Source organism: Peromyscus leucopus, chromosome 4 (assembly GCF_004664715.2).
Source record: "Peromyscus leucopus breed LL Stock chromosome 4, UCI_PerLeu_2.1, whole genome shotgun sequence".
Classification (NCBI taxonomy): domain Eukaryota; kingdom Metazoa; phylum Chordata; class Mammalia; order Rodentia; family Cricetidae; genus Peromyscus; species Peromyscus leucopus.
The window spans coordinates 56,738,369-56,762,229 of NC_051066.1; the positions used below are offsets into that span (position 1 = coordinate 56,738,369).

At 37.8% G+C, this 23,861-nt stretch overlaps 1 protein-coding gene across 1 annotated transcript in view; it reads left to right on the forward strand.

The window, feature by feature from the left end:
* Ppp1r1c (protein phosphatase 1 regulatory inhibitor subunit 1C) overlaps positions 1-22,596 on the forward strand; it is a 105,318-nt gene extending 82,722 nt beyond the window's left edge. Inside the window, exon 5 of the mRNA XM_028884595.2 lies at positions 21,806-22,596. Coding sequence (XP_028740428.1) covers positions 21,806-21,894 — 89 coding nt within the window. The 3' untranslated portion in view covers positions 21,895-22,596. The remainder of the gene's footprint in view (positions 1-21,805) is intronic.
* Positions 22,597-23,861: the final 1,265 nt, after the last annotated feature.

The window sequence follows — 23,861 nt, forward strand, 5'->3', positions numbered from 1 at the left end:
TGAGTTGAACATTTGAAGCCTCTGATGATCAGATAAGCTCAGTTTCCTTAAATACTGTGCTTAATATTTATGCTGACTCTTATTTGAAAAGTTAGTCAGGACGTCTAAATAAAACATTCCAGATACAATCTTCTAACAATGACACTGTAATCTTAATTTCCTTAAGAATAAATTTAAACACCATGCCAGTTTTTCAAAGTCAAGTATTTTCAAATGATTGCTAATAAGTTTCCCCAAAAAAACTAATGCTTCTGTCTAAAATCTTGAAATTAAAAATCTCTGTTCATAGACGTACAGTCTTTCGGGTTGGATGAGGAGACAAAGCATTATTTAAAATATAAAACCTTTTGCATTTCGAAGTAAAAATAGACATCCTGCTTCCCAGGGCAGGGGAAGTTCTCCAAAGTTCTATCTTCTTTTCCCAGAAATGCTGAAAGCAGCTAACTACAACCAGGATTAAAAGTGAGTGGAAGAGTGTATAGTTGCTGACATGTTGGGGTTATAGTTTCTGTATTACTAAAGGGCACTTGTCCAATCCCAGCGAAGTGATGATTGGCACTGGGAGAATTCTGCCATTCATGAGTTGCATACATAAAGCAAGGGAAGAGAGTAAGGGTGACTACTGAGTAATTAAACACAGTATGGAAACCACCAGGACAAGTATATCTTAGAAGACAGACCAGTTGTACCTTCAAGGAAGAGCATTAAATGATCACATGACCTGAGGCATGACAAAGGAAAACACAGGGCTTTGGTGATGGTAGGGTAGGGTGGGAGTGGGGTTTGGTGAGGGTTGGGATCACACTGGAGTATGTGGGTGGGTTAGAAGAGAGGAAAGGGTGGAGCTAGTGGTGTCAAGTCTTTTTTTTTTTTTTTTTTTAAGGGTCAAGCTTGGTAGCAAGAAGAATACACAGCCTTAAAAGAAACTTTCTGAGTTTTTGTTTACCTTCTTTTCTTTAGGCTAGAAGATAGTTGAGTATATTTCATAAACGGAGGAAAAAAAGAATAGAATAGAAGGGTTCTAGACAGAAGAAAAAAGCAGATTCCCATGATGAGAATTGGAGGGGTGTGGACACCCTCCAGACGCCTGTCACAATCCAGTTAGCCCTACTCTACTCCACTTCCTCCTGGCTTGATAGCTCTGATGACAGGGTTGCATAGCTCATGTGGGTATTACATGGTTTCCTCTCTTTTCCTCTGCCTTTCCACTCTCATTCTTCTTGGGACCTTCCCAGATTGCTGCTTACTTCCTAGATATAAGGGTTCACTTTGGGAAGTTCAGAAGGAAGAGATTGTCATCTTTCTGTCATTCATAAATCCCAAGCCCCTAGCATGTATAGTGGCATTCAACAAATATTTGATGAATTGGAATGAAATGTTTAGCTTACTCTTGGCTGACTTTTCATGCATGGCCTCACACCCTCTAGACAAGCACTGTACCACCAGGCTATATTCCCAGCCTGGTAAATGTCTTAATTTTTACACAAAATAGAGATAATTGAACTGTAAAGAAGAGTGAGCAAAGACAGACTCCATGAAAGTTACTTATTCATGACCTAGATCAATGGTCATTTGTGGAAAGCCACAGCCTCACTTAAGGAAGGTCATGGTTTATTTACAATTTGTAGTATTTTATATTTAAGTAGCTGTCAATATTAAACATTTGAATTAACACAAAATGATAGGCTCAACTTGGAAAGTATGATGTGGGATTTTTGTGAAATGTTTGATTCATATAAGTGTCCTCGTACTTGAGTTGAGGCCCTCTCCAACCCCATCCAGGCACAGTTTCAGTAAGAGAAAGCAGAGGATTTTCATGGCCAAGTTCCTACCACTCGCTGTTGTAGCCTCCAATCTGAGCTGACAGCTGCTTTTCATGTCCGAGCTATCATATTCTCTACTATAGCTGTTTCACCCACTTCTGGTACTTGCTTGGCCATGTTAGCTTGTAGTGAGCACAATCCATGATGCTGATGGTACTCAACTTACAAGTCAGTTGTGTCTCTGTATAGAGGAGAATGAATAGCATTTTCCTCTTACTCATCACAGGCTTCACAGCTGGCATTCCTGTAACAAAAGTTGGGGCAATAAGAGGAATGCAGAATAAACTCATTGAACAAAGTCATTCTGTGACCTAGCAGTCTTAAGGAAAGAGGAGCTAAAGGCCTAGGGGAAGGTGGCTTTATGTGAAGTCTATAGAAGAAAAGACGGTGGTGGGTGTGATGTAATTGTGACAAACTGGCAGAAACACACCAGTCCTTATTGTTCAGACTTGGTTTCCAGGTCCAGGGCAGGAACCTCTGGGAAGAAGAGTCTTATGACCTACATCCAGGTTAGCTGACTTATCTTTGTAATTACGAATGTGACTTTATACAAACTCCTATTTTCTGTCTTCGATGATGTCATTCCTCTTCTTTAATAGGTCAAAGGACATCCAGCATTCTATTGTAATTCTCTTTATCTGACTCTTCTACCTCTAGATGAAAAATGGTCATTTTCTTTGTCATCTCCCCTACAGAGAGTGGATGCTGTAAGCCTCTTCCTTTTAGACTGCTCCTTGTTTTTCCACATATGTGAATATTTCTTAACACACAGTTCCTTCCATCAGAATCATACACAGACAGGTTATTCTGAAATTTCAATGTCTCAACCATCAGTCCTTTTAGGTTCTCTAACAAGCAAAATCCATGAAATTCTTGCACAAAAGAGACTGGACTCCACTCTGAGGAATATAGGCTATTGCTAGATTTTTTAAATACTATCTGTTCAACAGCAAGGGTGCCAACTCAGTAACCCTAACAAACCTCTCATTTATCATAAGAAAAGACTTTTAGTGTCCTATATTCTAACTAATAAAGTTCTGCTGTTGATTGGAGCTATAAAGAATACAGCTTTTCTGAAAGGAGTTTCATATTAGAATCATTCAAATACTGACTATCCTTGGGTTCCAATATTAAGCACGAACCCCTAGGAAGTTTACTCATTTTTGAATAAGTTCATTCACTATGTAACATTCTATGTTAGATGTCAAGCATAGGAAGCATAATGATATGAATCCCTCAAAGGTAGAACAAGGCACTTAAGAATCTTTTCTTCCACACATATTGGTTCTTAGTGCGTTGACGTGGGAATAAAAGTTGCTCTATTACTAGGACTTTGAAGGTCAGGCTTTACTTTTTCCTTGGAAACAGTGAGGCCTGAAGATATTGTTTCCATTTCTATACCTCCCACTCACCGTAACTTGAAACATATTTGGTCATAGAAACAAGGCCAGCCATGCTTGAGCTTGAACGGATCTGTTGGTTCTGAATTCCTGGATCACAATGTGATGAGGGACACTGTAGCTTTCCCTCAAATAACCATCATGAATCCAGCTTATGTTCTTGTCTCCTTTTTTCTCTTCATTTTTTTTTTTGTGGCTGAATTACTGTGCACTGGTGTAAGGAAGAAATGCAGAAATTACTGACAAAATCATAGTACAAATTGAGGTTTGGGATCAAGTGCTCCTAAGCAAATTCTTAAAGCCCTTGAGCCATCTTCTATTTCAAGGTCACTTCTACCTCCCACTTTATCAAATGAGAGCTTCCTTCCCCTTTCCTTCTCTCAGACATGCTCCAGTTCTACTTATTCCTCCCCTTCTCCCCTCTGAGGAAAAGCATGCCTTTTCTTAACATCCATAATATTGCTTAATATTGTATTACAATACACACTATTCGGGCACTTTCTTTTAACACCAGATTCCAGTTGACAGCAGAACCCTCGGAGTTCCAGCATGCAGGTGATTAAAAAGACTGGCTTCCCTGAGAAAAGTATAATAGCAAATGTGCACTGTATCAGAGGACACAAATACAATCCCCTACATTGTAGAATCTGTACTCGTGGAAATGCAAATTGATTTTCAAACACCATGCATACTTTGGGGACATAGATACTTCTTAGAGTTTAATTGAAGAATGGAAAGAGAAAGCATGGATTCTCTCATTCTCATTTGAAGAAACCTTTTGGAATTTCTTCAAGTATGATGGCTGTAGCTTCTTACAGAAGCATGTGGTATCTAACAAAAAGGTACAAGCTGTTTTGTCCCAACACTGTGTGTTGGGACACCACTATTTGCATAGAAAGTATTAACTTAAAAATAAAGATCTAAAAATAACAGAGATCACACTAATCTTCCCCAAAATAACTTTGTGGAGGAAAAGTATGATTTCAGTCATCAGTTTGGAAACATATGTACTCTGTCTCCCCATGATCCATTGGTGACCATGTTTTCTAGTGGGAAAAGTCAGAATTAGGAACATTTTCAGTTTTGTTACTTTGGGAGAAGAAATAACTCATGAGATGTTGGAATTCCTGAGACATTTCCATATTTATGGGAAAATATTTCTGAGTATTTGAAATTAGTACTATCCTAGAAAATGTCTGTTTTGTCCCTAAGTGACAACCGATCTGCAAATAGTCAGAGTACAGGAGGCCATCTAACTGTGATGAAAGGCAGTGTGAAGTGTTAAGATTCTGAACCATTTATGTCTGTCAGGCCTTTCCTGATATCTAGTCTAACACTCGTGTTATCTTAACCTTTCTATTGAGGTCTGAGGAAGGAATTCATATTCTTCAGGAAAGAAAAGTTATCAAAAGGTTCATTAATCATGATATAGAGCAGAATGAATGGATAAGATCAGTTAGAAATAGCTTGTAACTAGAATGGGATTCTAGCCCAAAGAAAATGGATGCTGTCAGGATTGAGAAAATGAATTAGGATTCAGGAACTGTGAGTTTTAGAACTGACAGGGTTTTAGTCATGTTGTTCATGAGGGGTCTTGAGCAATTCATTTATTCTTCAGCAGGCACAATGTCTCTCACATAAAATGGACTGAGTAGCTATAGCCCTTAGAGTTTACAGTGTTATACCATACATGGATTAATAGCATATTTTTGTTTTCTCAATTTAAAAAAAATTCTACAATTAGATAAAAGAAAGAAAGGAACCCAATTTAAATTGGCAATACTAATTCTAAATGATAATATAAAATAATACAAGAGTTATACATGTAGCTCAGGTAACTAGTGGAGTGCTTGTCTAGCATGTACAAAGTTCAGGGTTCAGTCCCAAACATTGCATAAACCAGGTATGGTGGCATATGCGTGTAATATCAACACTCAAAAGAGAGGCAAGAGGATCACAACTTCAAAGTCATCCTCAGCTACATACCAAATTTGATGCCAGCCTGGGATACATGAGTCACTGTCTCAAAAGATAAAGTAAATGAAATAAAAACAAAAAAGGAAAAAGAATGAAAATTTCAAATTAATCCTATTTTTATATGAAAATTGGCTGCCCATGGGGGGATTAAGGTAAACTAGGCTTGAGCCTAAATCTCACTTTTACATCAAGTTGGTTATGGTTTGTTTTGTAAAATTTGTTTACTTTTATGTATATGAGTGTTTTGCCTGCATGTATATGTGTTCCCTGTGTGTGCAGTGCCCATGGAGGCCAGATAAGTGTGTCAGATCATCAAAAACTGAAGTTACAGATGTTTGTGATCTTCCATGAGGATTTTCTGTAAGAACAAGCAATCTTAACCACTGAGCTATCTCTCTAGCCCCTGGTCATGCTTGTTAATGTTAGGATAACTTCTTTAAGTGGGAAAACACAGGTGAACAACAAAAAACATGACAGCAATAATTCTATCATTCTGGAGCCTGTTCCATGTATTTTCAGAGCCAAATTGAAAGGGTGAGTTTGATAAGTGGGAGCTCAAGGACAACTCTGTTTATAGTTGATATTTTCCCTGGAGACTTCAGGAGAGGATATTTAATATAAGTGTCAATGTTTCATGCAGTATTGTCCACATTTTCCAGAGGAGATTTTTAGTGAGCCATAAATGTTGGCCATAAATACTAAAGCCATTGTGATAATAAAAGAACTGAGAAAAGCATAGCAGCAGTTAAATTGATTTGACCTATGATGTTCACTCTTTTAAATGTACCTTATCTATAGGGAGATGATTGTTAATTGTTTTACCATTTTAACTTTCTGTCAATGTAGTCCGCTAACATGCATAGTTATTTTCTAACAATTTATTGTCTATTTTAAAAGAATATATGTTTAAATGAATGTGTGTATGAATGCATATGCATGTAAATGTGTGTATGTGTGTGTGCTGATATGTGCATGCAAATGCAGTGTCCAAGGGGGTCAGAAGAGGGCATTGGATGTGTGTGTGTGTGTGTGTGTGTGTGTGTGTGTGTGTGTGTTGATATGTGAATGTAGTGTTCAAGGGTGTCAGAAGAAGACATTGGATCTCCTTGGGCTGGAATTATAGACAGTTGTAAGCTGACTGATATGGGGTGGGAACCAAACTCTGGTCTTTTACAAAAGCAGTAGATATTTTTAATTGCTCAGCTATCTTCCTAGCATCACATATGCAGTTCTAAGGTTTAGTTTGTCAAGAGTCAGTCAGGATTAAAAGTGTTATATGAAAAATTGCAAAACAGGACATTTACATTTTAAGTAACTTACTTTAGCATGTTTTTATTGTCAATCCGTGTGCTTATTTTATAAGTGAACTTAATCATAGGTATGTATGTGCAGGAAAAATGAGCACATGCAGTGTTTTGCATGGCATGTGGCTTCAGGTGTCAGTGTGAGGTCTTGTACTATATCTTCTGTGCATGTGTGAAGTGATTGTACTAAGGTTGGTACAAAAAAATTTCAATTTCAGACCGTGAATTTTAAATTATTAAAACTAGATTCAAACATCTCTTTATAAACCAAAGTAGGAACCATTACAATTGACGTGTTTGTGCCAATGAGGAATAAATTTACTTATTCCTCTAGCATGAAAATCCATGAATCAAGACTTGAGGGGTTGTTAGAAAGTGTTTTCAGCATCTTGCTGGTTATAGAAGTATTTTCCTTGCAAAAAGTTTTCCAGGTTCTTGAAAAAGAGATCATTGGTTGTAGAGTTCATTTGGCTATGGTAGAAGAGACAAAACGTCTTAGCCCAGTTCATTCAACTCTTGAAGTATTGATTTGGTGATACTTGGTCAGGCGTTGTCATGGAGAATAGGGCTCTTTCTGTCTTCCAATGCCAGATGCTGGCATTGCAGTCTTGGGTGCATCTTATCAACCTGTTGAGCATCCTTCTCAGATGGTTTTATGAAGGTTCAGAAAGCTGTGGGAGATCAGATCACTAACAGTAACCATGACCCCCCCCCCCACACACACACACACTGGTGAAAGTTTGGCCTTGTAGCTTCTTCTGTATCCAACCACTGAGGGAGTCCTCACTGGTTGTCATATGCAATCAACTCATTGTAGCATGTCACAGTCTTACCAGGGAATGGTTTGTTCCATTGACTAAAAGAGAACAATGGTCCAGAACAATACTTTTTAAAAATTCAGTCAGCCCATGAATGGATGTTCATTTATTTGGGCTTTTTTAGCTTTCCAATTTGCTTCAAATGCCCAATGACCATTTAAAGTTCTGGATTACATTCTCAGGTAGCTAGCAGTAAGAGGAACAGTTTTGACAAATGCTCTCAGTTGGTCATTGTCAACTTCTAATGGCTAGGCATCAATTCCCCATTCTCAAAGTTCTCATCCCCTTCACAATACTTACAGGACTACCACCACACTGTATGCTGTTCATGATATGATCTATGATATGCTCAAATAACAAAATTGCTCAAATTTGCTTTTTGTCTAACATAATTTCCATAGTAGAAAATAAACACCAACAAGTCATTAGGAAGAAATGAAGTGAGAAATGCACAATAAATGATACATAATGTAGACTCATTTATTAAGAATTCCTTCCAATATCAAGCAAGTTTCAACAATGCCAAACACATGATTTCATTTGTACCAAGCTGACACTTTTACTTTTTGGTCACAAGTTAAAAGTTTCAATGCAACTTGAAGGATATTTCTGATTTATCATTTCTATCTTTGCTTTTTATCTCAAGATCAAGTTGTTTTTGTTTTGGGGTTTTTTTTTTTTTTTTTTTTTTTTTTTTTTTTTTTTTTTTTTTTAGACAAGGTTTCTCTGTGTAGTTTTGTGCCTTTCCTGGAACTCACTCTGTAGACCAGGCTGGCCTTGAACTCACAGAGATCCACCTGGCTCTGCCTGCCGAGTGTTGGAATTAAAGGTGTGTGCCACCACCGCCCAGCTCAAAATCAAGTTTTAGTCAAAGCTGCATATAGAGAAGAAAACATAAAATATTCCATGAGCTGGAGAGATTTTAGTTGGTAAAAGTTAGGTGTACAAGAATGAGGACCTGAACTCACATACAAAGTTGAGCATGATTGCACATGGTGATAATCCAGTGCTGGAGAGGTATAAACAGGTGAGTCTCTGGGGCTTGTGGGGCAAGGCAGCCAAACCAAACAGGGGACTTCCAGGCTAAGTAAGAGACCTTGTCTCCAAAGAAGGTAGATAGATGCCTTATCAGATAAGAGAGCAGAAGTTATCCTGTGGCCTCCATCCTTACACACACACACACACACACACACACACACACACACACACACACACACACACACAAACGAGTTGCTTTTTCTTTTCTCTTTCCACCTCAAAAGAAGACACCAGTGAAGATGGACATTAGGGGAGAAAGGATTCAATAGATGTTTTGGGCGTCACATGTCAAATGTCAACAACTTAACAAAATTAGTTTAAGCCAAAGTGAAATATACTAGAAATTATTCACTTTTTCATGTTATTAAAGGAAATAAAACTGCTAGAGAAAAAAGCTGAACCTCAGGAAACAGAATCAAAGACTGACTCTCATTCCCTCTCTCTTGTTTTTGCTTGCCAACTTAACCTTGTCACTAGTCCTTGGCTGTCTCCTTAAAGCAAAAACAAGTGACATCTTACCCCTATAATTCAATATTCTGTCATGGGGAACTGCTGCAGCAAGGTCATGGCAAAAGACAATGACTCACCCAGTAGTCAGAACAAGACAACATTAGAGTCAGGCAGTGGATGTTGATATACATCTCGGTGAGCCACTGGGGATTGACTTGGTGCGTGTTCAGCAAGCACTCTACCAACTTCATTACATCCCCAACATGTCACAGCTCCACACTGTATGGTGACTAGCCTTCACTGTAGTACTTGGGAGGTAGGAACAGGAGGAGGAAGAAGAACAAAGTTCAAGGTCATTGCCCACAACATAGCAAAATAAGTATAAATTTCCAAATTAAGGAGAACAGATTAGGTGCACAGTAAGTTTGAGGAATGAATTGTAATGACCTGGATCATCTGGAGATGATAAATGACAAACATGCTTGAGGAGAACTCTTCTTTCAGCTGGGATTTAAATGAAATTCTGCCCAGGATTTGAAAAGACATTAATATTCTCACTACAGTCCGAGATGTTTCTAAACCATCTTTGGGTGATGATAAACTTTTACCAACAATACAGCACATCTACAATGAAAGCAACACAGTGTTCCTTCCCAGAAGTATTTGGGGATTCAAAAATTTATATTTTAAAACCACAAATTTATTAGTATGATGCTTATGAGGTGGGGAATGGTTCCAATTTTGTTATTAGAAAAAATAATATGTCTGGGTATCATCCCAGCACTTGAGAGGTAGAGTAAGGATCAAGAGTTCAAGGTCATCCTTACCTACATAGTAAGTTGGAGTCTAGCCTGGGCTATATGAGACCTTGTGTCAAAACGACTAAATGAATGAATTAATGATTAAAAAAATCAATCCCAAATAAATGATACTAGTTTTGGAAGACCAAGCAAATGAGGCAAGTGAACACTTTCTTTCTAGTTACTACCATTGAATAACAGGAACTTCTCTTTTAAACAGAGACTGTATTGATTTTTCCCTTCATATAGTCAATGTAAAACTACTTTTCCTCAGAAAAATTGAGTAAGAAATGCTGTATCAAATATACTTAAATCTTACGAAAGAAAAGAACAAAAGCACTAGCTCATGGGAGGTGGTTAAAGATCGTTCTGAAAGGAAGGGGAGCTGTGCTTTTGTGTGTGGAAGGTAAATAAGGAATCGGGCCAATGAAGGGCAGAAAACCACAGAGGGAAGCGGGTCAGGGAGCCCTGTGGTGAGAACAGTGGGTTGCTGTGATTGAGAGGGCTAGCCAGGGAGCCAGCCTGCCCGGGAACAGCTGTAAATCTGGCGGAAGAGACAGGTCAGCCAAGCAGCTGCCTGACCTGTGTACCCATAGGTCAGACAAAGGACAAAAAGCAGAACAATCTGCTCATTCAGAAGTTTCCTGGGGGTCAGCAGGCCCGGGAAGGAGAGATCCGCTGAGCTGAAGCAGCCACCACGGAGAACGGAGGAAAATAGCCCCGGGATATGGAGAGAACTGGGGAGATATTGAAACTAGTGCATCAGGGTTCACTTTCCAGTGAAAGGGTTTTAAGTAATGGGAGGATTGTGGAGGTGACCAAACACTTAGATTCATTTACATCACTTCTCTGGAAAAGGCCATATATACAATGAGATTAATTGTGCTTAGTGATCAAAGCACAAATAAATACAGGGAAAGTATTATTTCTTGTTTGCAGCTTTAAGTCTCCTCTCTCTCTCTCTCTCTCTCTCTCTCTCTCTCTCTATCTATCTATCTATCTCCCTCTCTCTCTCTCCCTCTCTCTCTCTCCCTCTCTCCCTCCGTCCCTCACTATCTCTTGCCACCAAATAGAAGTACAGAGAAGGTCTGGATTGGTGAACTAAAATTATATGGGAACCTAACATGAATAAGCTAAATACAGACCAGACATCAATCCTATTCTATATACAGATAACTAGTTGAGCAAGATTGAATTAATTGGAAAGAAATTTACTCACTGGAAAAAAAGACTTCATTTAAATCTATCCATACTTAGAATAGGGGAAAATTTCAATGATAAAATTGAAGCTAGTCATCCCATCAGTTAAAATGTCATGGGTACTTATGATCTTCAGTCATTCATCTAGAGTGTTGGAGCCCACCGAGGTTTCCTAGTGCCTTTACCCAGCAGGATTGCATAAGAGGATGATTGGGCCATGGGCCTGGGTTCAGGTGTTTGGGAGGGTCTACACTTGGTTGTATATAGCAGGGGGAGGTCTTTTTGCTTCACCCCTTAGCATTGTTTTAAAAAGCCCTTTTGAATAAATTTCTGGGCTGGTGGGTTTTGACCCAGGCCCTCCCGAGGCAATCCTATGTTTCTGTCTTTCCTCTCGTCATCTAGGTATCTCTTTCTATCTAAATATTTCCCACTTCTCCTTGCGCAAGAGTACCCTGGTTATAAAAGTGGGTGCTGGACTCCCACACTACACTCTATCTGATCTAGTTAGGGAATAGTTGGGGAATAAAAGAATGCATTGGTTCTGATCACATCTTTCTAACATTTTGAGGGAGGGAGGCATGTTCCACGGGCTCCCAAATAAGCAAATATGATATACAGATGTAGAGACTGGGGAAAATTCAGTATGGGAGGTGTGTAGGTATTTGTGCTCATGAACTAAGGGGAGCCAAGAATGTTAAATACACAGGGCTATCTCTTCAAAGGGAGAAATGTGTAATCTGTTTTCTCCCCAGAAAGATGGGAGTAGATGCGGTTAATAGCCCAGTGACCTGTGCACTATGTGTGTGTCCAAGATCGTCCTGAGTTCTCTCCCAGAGGATCTTGAGCTTGTCTCAGCCAATCTACAGAATCTATTGTTATGACAAATGTCACATGTACTTTACAAAGATTTTTTTTGTAGTCATGTCTTAAGCTCTGTTGTGCTCACGGGATTGAGTTAGCACTAGGAAATATGTGTTTGTGTTTAATTCACGCTGTTTAAATATGCCTAAAGTAAACTACTCAGGGTCTGACTCTCAGAATGTGAACCAACCTCAGCTACTGAATCATGTTGAACCAAACTGTCTTCTTGCCACCTGCAGATTATTACTCTGCTGGCCATGGTGGTGGTCTCAAAGACCCTCACAGAGCAAAACATGTTTTTAGTTGAGATGTTTAGGGAGGTCACTCTGAAATGATGAGCTGCCTACTTGGATAAGGAACACACCATGGGTCCCTCAGAGGAAGGAACATTGAGTGGGAAGGCACAGGGAAACATGGCCCCAAGACTAGAGAAGGTCTATGTGTGAAAAGTCAGTGACTCACCAAGTGAGTGGAGGTTGATGCGTCAGGAGACAGAGCCGAATTAGGAAGATTCTTAAGTCTCTGATAAGGAACCTGGCTCTAATTCTCAAGATAATGAGAATTCATCAGAGTTTTCTTCAATATAAAGTATCTTTTCATACCATACACAGTATTATCAAATGAGAATCAGTAATTAGAGCAATTTTGGAAAATTAACAAATATGTGGAAATTAAATTATTTTATCAACTTATAAATTCAAGAAGGGGTTAAATGGAAATCTAATGGTTTGTTGATAAAAAATAATACTGGAAATATATATACCAAACTGTTGGGATACAGAAAAAAAAAACAATTGTAAAAGGTGAGTTTAAAGGAATAAAAGCCTACATTAAGAAAAAGATGAGTTCAAATAGCCGGGCGGTGGTGGCACATGCCTGTAATCCCAGCCCTGGGGAGGCAGAGGCAGGTGGATCTCTGTGAGTTCGAGGCCAGCCTGGTCTACAGAGCTAGTCCAGAACAGGCTCCAAAGCTACAGAGAAACCCTGTCTCGAAACCCCTCAAAAAGAGAAGAGTTCAAATAGACAGCCCAATGGTACATCTCAAACAACTAGAAAAATAAAAAAACCAAAAACTAAATCCAAAGCAAACAGAAGGAAAGAAATAATAAAGAGCAAAGCAGAAATAATTGCAATCAAGACTATACACTCAGAAGTCAAGATTTGCAGAAAGAAGTGCTGGTTTTTGAGAAGATAAATCAATACATCTTTGTATTAACTCAGATTAAAAGCAATAGGACTCACTCAGGTAAACTTATAAATGAAAAAGGAGACATTATAAATGGTACTGTACGAATACAGCAGATGAAAAATAGAATAGTTAATTCAGCAGATTGTATGATCAAGAAGAGAAGAATAAATTCCCAGAAATATACAGATTGCCAAGACTGAATTATAAAAATATGAAAAACACGGCAAAAGTAAAAAGACTGGGTTAGCAATGAATGACCTCACATCAATGAGAAAACTTCATGTAAAACAGAAGCTCAGTGCTGACTCCCAAGCTCCCCCTGCACACTATTCTTAACATCAAGTCTACTGTAATTTTTAAATCACTAAATGAATTTTAGAGTAGTATTAGGCTTACAGAAATAATGAGCAGAAAGTATAGAGTCCCCTATAGCCTTCTTCCTACACCTGGACCATATTCCCCGTTATCAACATCCTGTACTGCAGTAATGACTCAGTTATAGTTGATGAGCTTACATCGACCTTGGCATTGCATGGAGCCCATGGGATAAATTAGGGCTACGCTTGTGTGCATGTTATGAATCTGGAACAATGTATATTATATGTATCTACTAGTAGAATGTGGTACAGGCTAGTTTAACTGGCATAAAATGCTTTGTCTGTCTATCCCCCTTTATTCCTGTCTTTGTAGTCTTGTTTATTTCCAGAATGTCATATAGTTGAAATCCTATAGTGTGCTGTATTTTCTTATTGGATCTTTTCACATATTAATAATATCCTTACAAGTTTATCCTTTGTCTTTTGTGGCATTTTTTTCTTCTTTGTCTTTTGTAACAGGGCATATTGTTCTATTGCCTGACTATATCACAGATTATTTATCTACCAAAGGATCTCTTGATAATTCCATATTTCAGCTATTTGTGTGTGTTTGTGGACACAAGTTTTTTAATCCATTTCAGTAAATAACTCAGAGAAATTTCTGCATGATATGGTAAGATATGGATAGAATTTATTTTATTTATTAATTTAAAATTGTTATTTTTTGTGCTTGGATGTTTTGCCAGCACATGTGTCTGTGTATCACATGTGTACCTGGTGCATGCTGAGGTCAGAAGAACTTTGAATCCCCTGGAATTGAAGTTAAAGACAGTTGTGAGCATCCATGTGCATGTTTGGAATTGAACTCAGGTCATTTGGAAGCTCAATAAGTGTTCTTAACTTGTAGGACATCTCTCCAGCCAAAAGAGTATTAGTTTCTGAAACATGTCACTTAAAATGTCTTGCAATGTGTGTACCAGTTTTCATTTCTTCCAGTGAAGAATGGACCTCCTTCTATGTAATCTCCACCATTATCATTATCAGTAATCTCAGTGTTTGCCAGCCTTGTGTATGTGTAGTGGCATTCCACTGTTTTAGTCTGAAGTTTCCTAATGGCATGTAATATGGAATATCTTTGGATATGCTCATGAGCTGTCTGTATATTTTCTTGTGAGGGTCCATTTAAGTATTTATCTATTTTTAGTTATGTTGCTGTTTCTTATTGTTGGGGTTCAGGGGTCCTTTGTGTATTTATGCAATAGACTTTTAACAGATGTGTCTTTGTTACACTTTCTATTTACACAGTCTGTAGCTAGTCTTTTCCTGGACTTTGAATCTACAAAGCAGAATTTCCTAATTGTAATGAAGACCAGATTATCAAGTGTTTTCCTCTCAGAGACCATGTCTCTGGTGTTGTGTCTAAAGTCATTGCTAGACTGAAGACTTTCTCCTGTTATTTTCTAGAACTTTAAAAATTTTGCATTTCATATTAAGTTTGGGATATTTTGAATATGGGTGTTCAGTTGTTTGAGATGATCTGTTGGAAAAACTGTCTTTGCTGCATTTTGTTGCCCTTTTCTCCTTTTGTCAAAGGTAGTTGACCACACTTATATCAAGCCATTTCTGTTCCACAGTTCTATGTATTAGTTTTCAAAACTACTGCACAGTCTCGATTGCTATAGATTTACAGTAAGCATTGAATCAGGAAATATTAACTTCCTCATTCCAGAGATCTTTCCATGTTACCACATTGACAAATTCCAGATCAAAATCATCCTTTCAGATAGACAGGTTCTCAGAATGCCTCTTCTCCATGGTATCTGAATCAGTTGAACTAGGGATATTCATATTCAATAAAACATATACCAGTGATATAAGACTTTAACACTAGAATGAAAAATTATTAATTCAAAATCAGAAAATTTATCATTGAAGACATTTGTAGCCTAAACAGTGCCTTCCCTCCTTGAGATCAGGTTACCAAGGGGCTCCCTCAGCAAGCTTCAGTTCAAAGCTTAGTGATCTGACTCAACTGGGGTATCCATTGATATGAGGCAGTGTTCCAGTAGGAAAGGGCCTTGCCTGGAAGACACTGCCAGCACTAGATGTCCTTCCCTGAACACCACTGCAGCTGTGGCTCTAACTGAAGTTCTCCTTTTTCTGTTTTGTTAATAATGCTTTGGAGGCTAACCACCATCCCCTGCTCACCGATTCGTTCTTTTTTAATTGTAGGTATCTTATTGCACTCAATCAGTCCCAAGAAAGTCATACAGAAATGGGAGCTCTTTTGTCTCTTTCTAAAGTAAAATTGCCTAATACTGTTCAGCACCATTATGTGTAGGCTTAAAAATTTATGTCTACTTTTAAATTCATGGGGGAACCCATTAGCTTTAGAGGAAAAAGGGTATCAGATGAGCACTTAACTATGGAAGGTATAAAAGGCTTTCAGTCTATCAAAGTGGTTTTCTCCCTAGACTGGGCAGCAGAATCACCACAAAATGAAATATATATATATATACATATACATATATATATATATATATATATATATAATATTTTGTATCTCTGTGTTAATTTTTTTTCTTTAACTGAGGCAAAATACCTGACCAAAAACAACTTAGGAAGGAAGGGTCTATTTTGGTTTATAGTTTGGGATATAGTTCATCATGGAAGTGAAGTCCCAGTGGCAGGAGGTGAGGTCATTGGTCGCATTGCATCCACTGAAAGGAAGTTGAGAGAAACAATGCTCACTTTCCCCTTTGATTCTGTCCAGGCCTCTAGTCTACTGTAGAGTCCTGCTCATGTTCAGTGTGGAGTTCCACACTCAGCTAAACCTCCCTAGAAATGTCTTCACAGGCACAACAAGCGTATGTCTTCTAGGTAATTCTAAGTTCTTTCATATCAACAAGGTTAACCTTATATATGTTAAAAAAAGCACACACACACACACACACACACACACACACACACACATTTATATATACATATGAGGGTCATAGGCTCTCAAAAACACATATATATGTTCACTTTCATATTCTTGCCTGACCCCAGCCTCAGACTTGCTGATAAATATGTGGCTCTTCACATTTTGCTAAGTGATACCAGGTTTTGTCCAGAGGAGTGATCTGAGATCACACCTGACAGTGGTTTATGGAGCATGTTCTTCACTGGTTTCACACTATTTACTGCTAACCTTATCATTTTGGCTTTACTTTTGTCCAGTGGCTTTGGCAAAGTACACGATAGGTGAAAAGTATGCATAAATATATAAATATGTTCCTATCCCCATGTGACATGGAAAACCATTTTCCACATTTATTCTGCAGAGAAGTGTGTCGTTAAGTGATGGAGAGTTAAATAATGGTCCTGTATTGACCTGCTGTTTATGCTGTGAGGTTCTCATTGTATTGGAACAGAGGTCGACTATGTTGCCTTTGTTGTATTAAAGCAGCAGTTGACTATGTCACCTACACCAGGTTTACTTAAAAAAAAAAGTAGGAGGGTACAGATTTGCAGTCAGTCTAAGACATGATACATAAATGTTTCGGGGGCATAACATAAATATATCCCTCGATCTCTGTGACCTTAGTATACTAATATATACCTATTATAATGAATGGTAAAGTATTAAACAAAATAAAGAATATATGAACGCATCTTAGGAAAGTCAAAACACATTTCCAATCTAAGAATTGATAGGACTTTACTGAGAGGCCATTCTGAGTGCTACATTAGAGATTAAAGAGACTCTATCTAACATTACATTTTAAATAAGCTGAACCATTAGTAAGTGGTCTTGCTAAGCCTACAGAAATCATTCCTTTGTACACAGCAGGCTTTTAGAAAACTAAAGCTTGTTCAATATATTTTGCAAGTACTGTTTGCATAGACACCACGCTTGCTGTTAACCAGCCCATTGCTCTATAAATGGCTGTCTAAATTCCTATTTCTCAAGTTTGAGCACTGTTTTACTCATCAGCATGGCTTGTTCTACTCGTCTGTAATGCTTTTCCACTAAACTAAATCATGTGCACATCATCACTCCTAATCCCACATCCTATCTAATCTCTAGTTTTGTCTCTTTCCCAGATGGGGCTTATTATATTTAAATCAAACTGCTTGGTCCTGTCTATGAATATTAAATGACCACATTTTTCATGATCAAGAGTCCAGTCCAAAGTTTTGTATACAACAGACAGAAAGCTTCCTCTTTTCTCATGACTTGATCATTATTTGAAACCTGGTTATGTTTAAAGAGTGTCTGCAAGTTAGATTAAATTCAACATCTTTGATTCCTCTAAAACCAATAGTATGGGGTAGGTTACATCTAAATCTGTTTGATGATGAAAAGAGACCCATAATCTTGCATCACTGTATTTTCTTTCTGGTTCTCACTTTGGAAAAGATCATTGATAGTGGAGGATTACACTCTAGTTACCCAGGCAAAGAGATCCCAGTAGGAGCAAGGGGCTAAAGTTTGTGCCCTGGTTCACTCAATAGTTTCTCAGTGAATATAACAGGAAACTTCACTTTCTTCTTTAAACCAGAGAGATTAGATTGGTTAATATTCATATTTATAATCATTTGGAGATAAGAGATCTAGCCAAGATCTGTTGAAAATTGTGGGGCTCTTTCATTAAAAAGGCACAAATATAATAAAAAATATAGACTTCTTAGGGAGTGATGGCTTCTCCAAAATACACCCACAGATTCCCCCAAGGACTTTAGGGTGATTGCTAAGACCTAAAGAATATGCTTTTACCAAAAAAGAAAATCTAATTTTACATTTACCCAATGAATTTGTGAATTTGTTTTAAAAAATGTGCATTTGAACCAAGCATTTGTTCAAGCCTCAATCCCAGCCTTCTTCACAAGGTCATTGTAGAATGATTCCATGAGTTTAAAGTCAACTTGGGTTACACAATGAGTTCCTGATCAGCATGAACTACATATAATATGGTACCCTTGCTCAAAATAACAAAAGAAACAAAAATCACATGTATTTCTTGCTAAACAAACAGGAGATTTGGGAGCTATCTTTCCCATATTGAACTCAACCCACTTCTTACCTCATTGTCACCATTGTCCCTACTTTTGCTCATAGGAGCTACATGGATCGGTTTTAATTGTCCTTCACTATTTTAGAAATTCAGAGCCTCTGTGATCTTTTGTTGATTTCCTATATCCCAAACTTTCCATTTTCATATATTATTCCTATAGAATAGTTCTTCTGATACATACAGCCTGCAGGGAAGCATTCAAATCTCTTTCCTAAACTGCTGCTGACTCTGTCATTGGGAATATCCCAATAAAGCCACATGTTCGGATCCAGGCAAGAGAAGCTCCTATAGCGTCATGTGTAAACTAGTCATGTAATTACAATCAACCAAAGTGACTTCATAATATGTGTGTGAGAGAGGGAGAAACAGACAGAGAGAGAGACAGAGAGAGAGAGATCACCTTGCTCTTTTGCTCTATGTCCTTAGCTAGCCTGGAACTCACTATGTAGACCAAGCTGAGGATAAACTGTGGCAGTTCTCCTGTCTGTCTGCCAAACCACCTGCTTTACAGAGTTAAGAGGGAGCACATACTCAAGTCTGCCTGTAGGCATTGCTCATTGCTTCTCTCTCTCTCTCTCTCTCTCTCTCTCTCTCTCTCTCTCTCTCTCTCTCTCCCATTCTGTTTTCTCCTTTGACGCAGCCTACTTGGTCTGCCCTCAACTCCATTTTCTTCATATTTTTACAGATGCATGCTATATAGCCTGGCCTTCTGTGTGCCCCCTTTTCCGTGTGGTTATGTTATTGTGGAAAAGGTACCTCCATTGTGCTTTCTGGGTTTCCTTTGTCTCCTGCCTGTGTGCAGTCATAACTGAGTCTACACTTGCCCTGGATTCTGACTGAAATGTGAGCCATCATAGTCCATGTATAGGGGAATGGCTTTCCTCACACATCTATGAGGGTAGAGTCTTAGAATTTCATCAATGCCTCCAGAATAGTTTGCTCTCTGTCTATGGGATTACTCAAATATTGAATATGCATTTTTAAAAAATTGAAACCAAAACATAAATTAAAGCTGTGTATAGAAAGACATTATAAAATCTACATAAACAAACTGTATACTTTAGTTTCAACATCATTGGGCCTATAACCAAATGAATATTGCTGATGGATAAAGGGAAAATAGTGGTTCAAAAAGGTTTCAAGACTAAATTAATCAACTATACATTCTTCAACTACAAGAAGGCATTAGGGCAAACTGCTTTAGAAACAAAAGAAGTTGTGGTAAGTATTCTGCGGGACATCTCTGTGGTAACATGTTACCAGCTCTGCCTCATCAAAGCTTTTCCCTTGAAAATATTTCATTTCAGAGTGGCTTCATTTCAGAAAATTTATGTCTCGTGTAAATTTATGGTAGGTGATTGTTATTATAGAAAGAAATACAATTCGAATGAGGATAAAAATAGGCCTGTACTCAAATGTGGCAAAAGACTGGCTAATGCTTAAGTATGTGGCATTTTTCTTTCTAGTGTTCTTACATTTACCAAAATTAATATCAACATTCCTCATTTAAATTCTCAAACACAATTTCACTACCTTGTAGTTGAATAGAAAGAGTGCTGGAGTCAGTGTGACTTTAGCAAACTTGGAGAGGAACCGTCAGCCTCTGCTCAGGAAAATGAGCGCAGCATGGCAGCATGAAATGCAACAATGTCAAAAGGACCCTAAGAGCATCCTGCACCAGGGTGGTATTGGTGCTGCAAACCTAGGACATGTCTTAGAGAATGGCTCGAGTGTGTGGATTGGCGTCTTAAATGTTGGAGTAGAAATCCAGCTGAGATACCTTGAGAGTGGAACACTGTGGTTTATACACCCAGCACACACACTAGGATATGCCAGAACTCCCTTGGCACCATACTACCCTTAAAGTTGAGAGCAAATTACTTGTGTTTTCAGAATCTCAACACCCCACCAGGTATTTACATCATGGCCTTTTGATGAGCTATGCAAGCAAAATTCTAGCACAGTGCCTGGTTCGAGTCAATAAGCTCCCTTTCTTCCCTCTCAGTGTTTAGACCTCTTTTCAATTTAGTTAGTGTAATATGAAGTAAGTTTCAATTCCCAATAATAATTTTCTCTCTACAGTCTTATGTCAAAAAACTGTGAGTGATCTGTATATGCATATTAAAATATTTAAAGATTATTACACCTGCTCAAATATTGTGGCAAGATAATGCACCAAGTCCAGATATCATTTCTTGCCAAATTGCACTAAGCCTGGTGGTAGCAGTGCCCAAAAACTCATGTATCTATTGAGTCTTGGTTTTAATGAAAACATGAGCCAGATCTTGCTTTTATTTTTCAGTTCTAACTTGAACATTTTTCATGATTCTTAGAAATATCTCATAAAACATTTGTCCAAAGTATAAAAATGCATGAAAATCGTCACACATGAAGATATCAGCTGGCATATTGTTTTAGCAGATCATAGTCAAGGGGACTTGAAGATAAGTCTTCAGGTTAAATGTGGGTGGAGTGGTGATCTTCTAATATTGTACTTCAGATATGGAATAACAAAATAAATCTGAAGATGAATGATTTTGAAATTGGCAGGGCACATACTGAAGTATTTCCTCATTAATTCAGTCAATCAGTTAGACTAAAACTGTTGGGTACACATCCTTCCTGGAACTGCAAAGTGAAATTACATATTCTCTGACATCAATGAGTATTGTCTAATTAGAAAGATGTAAACAAAGTTCTTTAATGTAACTGACACAAAGTGTCAGCAGCTAGTAGATATGGGAAGCAACTTTCTAACTCTATGTGGGGATTGTGCTTTCCTTCAGGAGAGACAAGCTGATACCTGCAGGGTATGTGGAAGATGGTGAGACATGTGAAGAGGAGAAAGAGGTTTAGCATTGACTACAAAAGGAGAAAAGCTTAGAGGCTTAAGTGAGCCTAGGGTGGTTATAAGAAACTTAGAGCAAAAATTACTACAAAAGTTGGAAATAAAGCCCTATGAAAATAAAACCCACTAGGCAAGGACAGACCAAGCCAATGGAGCAACAACTATAGGAAAACATATGCCTAGGCTCTTCCACTCTGTAGGCATACTTATTGAAGACTTTTGAATAAAAGAATTCCATTATCCAGTGAGTATGCTATGGGTCCAAAAATATGGCTAACAATATTGTGACTGTTGCTTTTTTGTTTATACGTTACAAAAATGGCACACATCCCTTTTGGTATTATGACTCTGAAAGGCCTTCCTTGTAATTGAGTTCAGTGATGCCAAAAGCAATATTTTCACTAAATGACACATCAGAGTTATACTAAGGGCCTCTGAGCAGATCTTTAGTTAACAGGGTTTTAATAGACTGTGATGCAATCCTTAATGGAGAAGATGTAATTATAAAAGATACCCTGTCTCTAATGGAAATTTTTCTGGGTGTATTTTTACTGCTCAGTGAATGAAAAGGTTTATATAGGGATCCATTGTTTAGATTCTTGGAGAAAACACACACACAAAAGGAAAAGTTTTCCACTTCACCTTTTCATTAACTCTTTCAGCAGTGGATCTACCAGAAATAAAATTCACTTGAATTTTGCACAATTTTTATAATTTCAGGGGTTAAGCATCTGAAAGGCCAGAACGGATCAGCATTCCCTGAAGAAGAAGAAAGTGCAAGTGAAAGAGAAGAGAAGTGGGACCATTAATTACCCTGTGCAGCAAGAGGACCTCTTGAGAATAACTGGACTGTACACTCTTCTGAATATCCAATGGTACTCCCAAGTCCTGTCTCCAGCAGCCTCTCCTGCTCATCCCCCACATTCACAGCAGCTGTGATCCTCCTGGAAGGCTCCTTAACTGAACTGTGAAACCGAGTGCAGATTGTTGTGTACCACTTGCAGTAAAGAACAGGCACTTATTTTACAGCAATTTTTCTTTTAAACTCACAATACCTAGGGATCTGCTACCATATGTATGTTCTCACTTTGATACTGCCAAAGCTGAACTCCTCCTGGCCTACTAATATAATTTACTTTCTGAAGTCAATGTAGAGAGCATTACTCTGAGAGTACAAAATAAATACTAAATGCACTTGGAATGAATGTGAGTGAGGATTAATGGAAGAGGAATATCTATGGAAGCTTCTAAGTTAATAACTGCATTTAGCATGCTTCTGTATATAGATCAAACCAGAGTTTACTTCAAGAAGACAATGATAGGTAGATGTCAGTTGTCTTGATTCAAAACACCACATCAAATATGAAACATTTTTCATCCAGCAGGTATTGATGGTTACTTAAAGAAACAAATGTCTCTTCATTTTCTAAGCTGTACAATCTTGGTTTCTCAGCATCACCTAATCAACTGAAAAGGAAATGCTAAATTTATAATAAAACATGGCAAATCTCGTCTGAGCTCTCCTTTTTAACTGTTTTAAGTTAAGCCATCTATTATGTATTGCTTTTTGTTTGTCTGGGTTGTTTTGTTCCTTCTTTTTATTTTCTTGGTGCTAGAGAATGAAGCCAGGGCTTTGTATATGCAAATATTCATCCACTAGGCTCTGTCTTCAGTCATATTGCATTTTAATAAATCCTTAGTGTTTTATCATTCTTCTCTGTGACAGAATAAAAAGAAAACCTCATTAATTTAGCCATAGACTTGCCCATTAATTTGACAATTGCTTTTTTGTGGAGCTTTAATTTTTTCTGTTTTTTTTAAGATTAATATTATATCATCTCCCCTTTCATTTTCCTCTCTCTAAACCTGCCCATACACCACTCCTCACTCCCTTTCAAATTTGTGGTCTCTTTTTTCATTAGTTGTTGTTACATGCTTAAAAACAACTGTTTTGAAATAAGTTCTTTCCTAGGAAATTAATATTTTGAAAATTATGAAAGTAAAAGAAACTCATTTCTCTTCTGGAGTTGAATTATTGCAAGCCTTTGGAAGACAGTTGTTATCTGGTAGTATGACTTTCACTCAGAGTTCTGGCCTTTAACTAATTTTAATTATTCATGATATATGAAAGCACAATTTAGTGGGGATAGGTAATTTTGCTCCTACACAGTTGGTTTTAATGAGGTTCAAATGTTTCATGAATGTTTCTTTATGAAGATTTCTCAGAAACCATTAAAGGAAGGACTGGTGACATAGATCAGTGGGTAAGAGCACCTGACAGCTAACCTTGGTAGATCCCTGGAACTCTCTCACTTTGGGAGAGGTATTGTTTTCTCACTTAGACAGACAGACAGACAGACAGACACACACACACACACACACACACACACACACACACATACACACACAGAGAGAAACCATAAAGTATCATTAAGAGAAAATTAAGAATAGAGAGAAAATAAAATGTACAATTTACTATAAAATTTTAAGATGCAAATCCAAAGGAATAAAATGACTTTTAATTTGAATATGAATTTTATAATATAACAATTAAGAGAGCTATGTGAAAATATTAATAAATGCAGTGAAAATAAGAGTTTCACTCAGTGAGAGGCATCCCAAGACTATGAATACTCTTCTCCTGCTTCCTGGTTTCTGCCTTTTTAGCCCTTCCCTCCCCTTCTCTTCCTTTCCTTCCTTCCCTCCCTTCCCTTTCCCTTTATCCCCTTCCTCCTCTTCTTCTTCTCCTTCTGTCCTCCTCTCTGTTGTTGTTGCT